At 43.4% G+C, this 7,420-nt stretch overlaps 1 protein-coding gene across 1 annotated transcript in view; it reads left to right on the top strand.

The window, feature by feature from the left end:
• The window catches only part of LOC121557516 (NMDA receptor synaptonuclear signaling and neuronal migration factor-like), a 56,533-nt gene extending 52,226 nt beyond the window's left edge, over positions 1-4,307 (top strand). Inside the window, exons 15-16 of the mRNA XM_045227006.1 lie at positions 1,096-1,171; positions 3,218-4,307. Of these exons, the coding sequence (XP_045082941.1) occupies positions 1,096-1,171; positions 3,218-3,315 (174 nt within the window). The 3' untranslated portion in view covers positions 3,316-4,307. The remainder of the gene's footprint in view (positions 1-1,095; positions 1,172-3,217) is intronic.
• The last annotated feature ends 3,113 nt before the right edge of the window (positions 4,308-7,420 follow it).

The raw sequence follows: 7,420 nt of genomic DNA, 5'->3' as shown, positions 1-7,420 counted from the left end.
GTTAAGTAACCCTGCACCACGTTACATTAGCAGGTTCAGAGTCCCACTAGGGGCTGTGAACCCTGACCTCTTCCATAGACATACACACACAGACTACCCAGAGGTTCTGTAGATTGATTTAGTGCCTGAGCATGCTGCTGCTGCTGTGTGAATGGCGTCAGCAAAGACGAAACTGGCTCCTGGAAAAACATGTTAATTGGTTGCGAGGCATCATGGGGTGGTGGCACTAGCTGGTCCAGACCCCAGGGAGCGAGAGGAGGGGAGGGGAGGAGAGGTGCAGGGAGAGGGGAGGGGAAGAGAGGGGAGGTGCACGGAGAGAGGAGTTGCAGAGAGAGAGCAGAGGAGCGGGGAGAAGGGAAGGTGCAGGTAGCGAGTGAAGAAGTGGACAGGAGAAAGGAGGAAGAGGGGAGGAGAGGGAAGGGAGAGAGTGATGTAAGGTCATGTGCTCTGACAGGCTCTCTCCAGCAATAACCACTCTCTTCGTACACAACAGCCCCCCTGCAGCCCACCCTACAGCAGATTTACATTTACATTTACGTCATTTAGCAGACGCTCTTATCCAGAGCAGATAGTGAGACAACCTGTAGCCCACCCTACAGCAGATAGTGAGACAACCTGTAGCCCACCCTACAGCAGATAGTGAGACAACCTGCAGCCCACCCTACAGCAGATAGTGAGACAACCTGCAGCCCACCCTACAGCAGATAGTGAGACAACCTGCAGCCCACCCTACAGCAGATAGTGAGACAACCTGCAGCCCACCCTACAGCAGATAGTGAGACAACCTGCAGCCCACCCTACAGCAGATAGTGGACAACCTGCAGCCCACCCTACAGCAGATAGTGAGACAACCTGCAGCCCACCCTACAGCAGATAGTGAGACAACCTGCAGCCCACCCTACAGCAGATAGTGAGACAACCTGCAGCCCACCCTACAGCAGATAGTGAGACAACCTGCAGCCCACCCTACAGCAGATAGTGAGACAACCTGCAGCCCACCCTACAGCAGATAGTGAGACACTTTTCTCTCCTCTCAAGAGGTTTGTCTGTTTTGCCAGATGGGTGTTTTGATATGTAAACTGTTCTCCTCCACAGCTAATCCACAATCTGAAGAGGCTAATGAGACCTCATGCCATCGAATTCAAATCCCCGCTAGAGCTGTCTGCACAGGGTGAGTGTATGACACACACAGACATACACACACACATTTTCCATTATCTGCTTTTTGCCGTGCAGTACATTTATGTTCCCTAGATGTAAATACTGAACATTCATCAAACCTAGCAAGGCAGACTCAGATAAACGGGACATTAGTAAACACGCTGACAGACATGTCTGATCTTCCTGAGCTCTGAACGCACCCCTCATCAATAATTTCTCCCTAACACATATTGATGTCATGCTAATTACTTCTCAATCAATCTACACTGAACACAAAAAAAATGCAACATGCAACAATTTCAACGATTTTACTGAGTTACAGTTCATATAAGGAAATCAGTCTATTGAAATAAATAAATTAGGCCCTAATCTATGGATTTTACATAACTGTGAATACAGATATGTATCTGTTGGTCACAGATACCTTAAAAATAGGTAGGGGTGTGAATCAGAAAACCAGTCAGTATCTGGTGTAACCACCATTTGCCTCATGCAGCGCAACACATCTCATTCGCATAGAGTTGATCAGGCTGTTGATTGTGGCCTGTGGAATGTTGTCCCACTCCTCTTCAATGGCTATGCAAAGTTGCTGGATATTGGCAGGAACTGGAACAAGCTGGCGTACACGTCGATCCAGAGCATCCCAAAAATGCTCAATGGGTGACATGTCTGGTGAGTTTGCAGGCCATGGAAGAACTGGGACATTTTCAGCTTCCAGGAATTGTGTACAGATCCTTGTGACATGGGGCAGTGCATTATCATGCTGAATATGAGGTGATGGCGGTGGATGAATGGCACGACAATGGGCCTCAGGATCTCATCATGGTATCTCTCTGCATTGAAATTGCCTTTGATAAAATGCAATTGTGTTTGTTGTCCGTAGCTTATGCCTGCCCATACCATAAACCCTCCGCCACCATGGGGCACTCTGTTCACAACGTTGACATCAGCAAACCGCTCGCCCACACGACACCATACACACTGTCTGCCATCTGCCCAGTACAGTTGAAACCGGGATTCATCCATGAAGAGCACACTTCTCCAACATGCCAGTGGCCATCGAAGGTGAGCATTTGCCCACTAAAGTCGGTTACAACGGCGAACTGCAGTCAGGTCAAGACCTTGGTTAGGACGACGAGCACACAGATGAGCTTCCCTGAGACAGTTTCGGACAGTTACTGAATAAATTATTAGGTTGTGCAAACCTATAGTTTCATCAGCTGTCTGGGTGGCTGGTCTCAGACGATCCCACAGGTGAAGAACACTGATGTGGAGGTCCTGGGCTGGAGTGGTTACACATGGTCTGCGGTTGTGAGGCCGGTTGGACGTACTGCCAAATTCTCTAAAACGATGTTGGAGGCGGCTTATGGTAGAGACTACCATTCAATTCTCTGGAAACAGCTCTGGTGAACATTCCTGCAGTCAGCATGCCAATTGCACTCTCCCTCAAAACTTGAGTAATCTGTGGCATTGTGTTGTGTGACAAATCTCTACATTTTTTTTTACAAGTTGCAACTGTGTAATGATCATGCTGTTTAATCAGCTTCTTGATATGCCACACCTGTCAGGTGGTTGGACTGTCTTGGCAAAGGAGAAATGTTCACTAACAGGGATGTAAACAAATTTGTGCTCAAAATTTGAGAGAAATAAGCCTTTTGTGTGTCTGGAACATTTCTGGGATCTTTTATTTCAGCTCATGAAACATGGGACCAAAACTTTACATGTTGCATTTATATTTTTGTTCAGTATAATTATCTCCACTGAGTGTTTTCCTCTCCTCTATTGACCCACAAGACCCCTCTATCTCTCCACCGCTCTCTCTCTCTTTCTTGTCTCTCCTCCATTTTGTAATTAACCCCAACAGTACATAAACACTTGTATTTCAATCAACACTATATTTCAATCAATGTTTGAGAGTAGTTGGGGTAGAGAAAAATTGTTATTATTTATTATTTTCCTTTACGAAAACTGATTAGCTAGTGGAGAGGTGAAGAGAAATTAAACTGTACTTATCCAGTGCCCCTCGATCCCCCCCCCCCCCCTTTTCCCTCTGTAGGCAAGGAGATGATTGAGATGTACTTTGACTTCCGTCTCTTCCGCCTGTGGAAAACCCGCCAGCACTCCAAGATGCTCGAATATGACGACCTTTTGTGACACTGCTCACCATTGACCTTTGTCAGCCTATTGGCTGTGTATCTCATCACCGATAGCCTATGGTGACGGCTTTCCTTGAGAGGTCCTGGACGGGAGCGCTCTGTTGAAGAGGTGGACGACAGGGTTCAGGTGGTTTTACTCACTGAGGAGGCTTCAATCCTCTGCCCTCAGACCAAGTGAAGGCATTAAGTGAAATGCAGTAGCAACTACTGTCAGGAGGTGAACTGTATATTTCCCCCATCCATTTTCACTGTCTCAACCAATTGCCTCTACTGACAGAGAACCCATTAGGGAGAGACAAGGTAAAAGAGAGAAGTGGAGACATCATCCTTTAGTCTCTGTGTCAAGAGACACAAAATAGAGCTAGATTTGGAGCTCGGGAGCCGAGCAAGTCTTCATTAAATGAGTCATAGAGAGAGATGTAGCAGCTGCAGGGAAGAGAGACTTTGTGAAAGGGGTGAAGAGATGGCGACAGATTCCTGGCTGCTGTGTGAACTAGGAGGTACAGGGATGAAAGCTTGTTTTTCTTCAGAAAAGTACGTAGATCTCCCTTAGGATCTAAATGTATTAATAAAGTGCACTGGTTGTTTGCAGAGATTTAGAGAATAGATTTCCATTATCTATACATCTACCACAAATAGAAGAGAGAGTATACCAATAATACAAAGTATCTATACATAACACAGCTTTTATTTTTAACTAAGTGTCTTAGTATTTCTTATGGACTGTTTGAATTGAATAACTCAGGGTTACTGATATCCCTCGTGTATTACTTGCATAGGCTGTCACCTCACCGTCATGACAGAATAGGACGGAGATGTCTGTTGGCTACTTCCGATCCTTTCCGCCCAGCCTCTGTGTCAACACATAGAATCTGAGATTTTACAGTGGTTGTCAGGGAAACCATTTATTTCTGACTGTGCACATGTTTGTGTGTGAACGAGGGAGGCCGTTTTATAGATTTTTCATAGACTAGGTCAATTGTAGCTTAAGTGCTCAATTCAATCCGTATCGCCGAAGTTCAGCGCTATAGCGCGATTGAAATTTAAAGGCAATGTTCCCGCGTTTGCAGAGACTGCATTCACGGCAAACGCTGCATATGTCAGCTCAATCGGAAATGACCTTTACATTTGAAGTGCTATAGCGCTGAACTTCAGCGATACAGATTGAATGGAGCCCTAATACTCATTGCTCCTGTATTAGTGACACTCTGCTGAACCATGGACACAGGCTTTTCTTTCTTGTAGTTCCCACCCAGGGACTGATACCCTTATGCTGTGACCCCCCTGTCTTTCTCTGCATCACACTGTTAACTAAACAGAACTGTCATCATGAGGTTTATGGAAAATGGACAAGACCTAGCCTAGATGACATGTCACACTGATTATGGTAATAATTATTCTCTTTATATCTACAGCATATTTACTCATATTTAACTTGTATTGCTGCTTAATTTACTCTCTGCACTGTATGTGTTTTTCTTCATGCTTGTATGATGTATTCCCCAGGTGCAATAGCACAAACCAAAATGACAGGAATCATATCTTCAGATGTAGGATCTTAATTTGATCACCCTGTTAAAGAAGAACTTTCCTGCAATGCAGGAAATTGAAAACTTGTAGTGTATTTGAGGTTTAAAAAGACTTCTGAAGTTTGTCACTACTTTTGACCTTTGCACATAGGGATATCGGATTCTGATATCAAACCAACCTCTCAGTATTCTTGTCATCCACTTCCTGTGTGTTGTGCTATTGAGTGTTAACTAATGGGCTTTGTGTCTAGCCTATGATACAAATCAGCAGTGATACAGTACATGTCATATACACACGCAGAGCAGTGCTGTGGAGCCTGTAATGATTACGTTCCAACCTTTGCTTGTGCTCAAGTGGCAGAATAACACAATTTAAGGATGATTTTCTCATTTCCTCGTTAAACTGTTCCACCAGAGCATATAAGCAATGTGTTTGCTACTCCTCTGTGAGTGTGTGTTTCTCAGAATCCTAGCGGGATGTGGCACTGAACTGTGAGAAGTGGTAATTGCATCTGTGTGTGCTCTTAGCTGGGGTGGTCAGAGGGTGGGATGATAATACATTCTTCCTCTTTATGGATCCAAGCGGACATGCTGAATACGGAGAGAGAGAATAGAGGGATGCCTTTTCTTTATATTCCTTGACTGCTTTTGCTTGTATTCAGTAATGATGGCACATAGTGTACACTTCTAATAATTCTCTGTTGACCTTCTTAGAATGAGGGATGCACGCCATGTATTTTACTCACTGGTGAAGTAGTTTTAACATGGGGTACTGTATATCTACTCACTTCTCTGTTTGATGTGTACCTTTGCAAAACTGTTCATTTGTGTGACACACCAAGGATACAAACCCTATATCCTGTAGCAATAGACTTTGTAACATTTCCTATACTGTTATTAGAAAATGTGTTTTGCCTTGTTTTGGTCCCAACTGGACACTTGTCCCCAAGGCACAGCAATCTCCAACATTACTGACTTTGATATTGAAGTAGAGAGAGAGAGGGACATAGAGAGAGAGGCAGGGCAATATACAGCGTAGCGTTACTGTACATATATTTGATATGTGAGATACAGTGTTACAGCAGATGAGGATGTGTGTATCTTGCTCCACAGACAGTAGCCTACTGTGTGTGTGGTCTTGGACACCCTATAGTAACTGGCTTTCCACTTCCTCATCTCCTCAGAGCTTCACTGGTACCTGTCTTTAAGGCAAACCCAGGGAGAGATTAGGTTTAAGGGTACCAATACATTAATTGTAACTGTATCAAATTACATAAAATTGGCAATATTTTATGCCTCTGTTTAAATGCAAATAGGATTGTAATCGGAAATGGAAATACAGTTAATTGAGTACAATGAAATACAGTTAATTGAGAACAGTGAATTACAGTAAATTAAATCATGTTTAATGATGTATGGTTCTGCTTTAAGATATGGTTTATATCCAGGAGATAAAATATGTTTTTGACCCTGGAGATCCATACCATGGATTTAGGAATATTTATAATCTAAGGCTATTTGAGAATGATTCCAAACCACTGTGGCAGCAGAAGAGGAAGAGGAGGAGCAAAACACATAATATGTGGGATGTGTCCCAAATGGCATATGGACTCCAGGAAGGCTAAGAAGAGTACATTACTGTACGAAGGCTATCGCAATCTCTTTTGGATAATTGTCAGTTGGCACACTACAAGTGATTTGTGATGGTAGTTAAGATGTCAGGCATGGATAGATATTAAAACTTTACAATTGCAACAAAAGAGACATGAATGAGAAGTTTGTCTTATTCAGATGAGAGCTAGTAGTGTGTCCCAAATGGCACCCTATTCCCTATTTAGTGCACTACTTTTGACCAGGGCCCATAGAGCTCTAGTAAAAAGTAGTGCACTCAGTAGGAAATGCAGTCACTGTAATGTATTATACTGGAGCCAGACCCAGCAACGCGAGCACTGACTGCTCGTCGTGGTTTGACTTATCATCCTGGCCAATGAAGCAGCCATTTCCATTTCTCTAAGGAGCAATATAAATATTATTGTCATCACCAATAAGAAAATAAGACATTTCCATGAACTTCCATCCTATTTTTAATGGCTGCGTTTATCCCCTGTTGACTCTGCTGCCACTTTATCCAGAGAAATTATATGCATCCCAAATGGCACAACATTCCCTATAAAAAGGGTGTGATTTGGGACTCAGACATTGCTTGGTTCTCTGCTCTCTGTGCTCTACTCTGTGTTGGGGAAGCTGATTTGAGATATGATGATTGATTGATGCAGCTCTGATTGCTCTGACGCCTCATGTTGGGAAGGGATTGTGTTTTGGGACGAGGGGGGCGCACAATGATCTCATATTGTCTGTCTTACTTAACTTTCTTCAAAGTCATGTATGGGCCGGTGCATTGCATTTTCAGTAGATCTGTGTAGCATACTACAATTCAAAGAGAGATCTTAGCAGTGATAACTATTACTACTGTACATCTTTAGTCAGGTTGAATCTCCAAATGTCTTGATAAAAGTATTGTTTAATATGATAATTATCATAGTGATAATGTTTGTCTCTGGTGATTTTGATACT

Source organism: Coregonus clupeaformis, chromosome 18 (genome assembly GCF_020615455.1).
Source record: "Coregonus clupeaformis isolate EN_2021a chromosome 18, ASM2061545v1, whole genome shotgun sequence".
NCBI lineage: Eukaryota > Metazoa > Chordata > Actinopteri > Salmoniformes > Salmonidae > Coregonus > Coregonus clupeaformis.
Note: the sequence above shows the minus strand (reverse complement) of the source record. Positions and strands in the feature narration are given on the sequence as shown.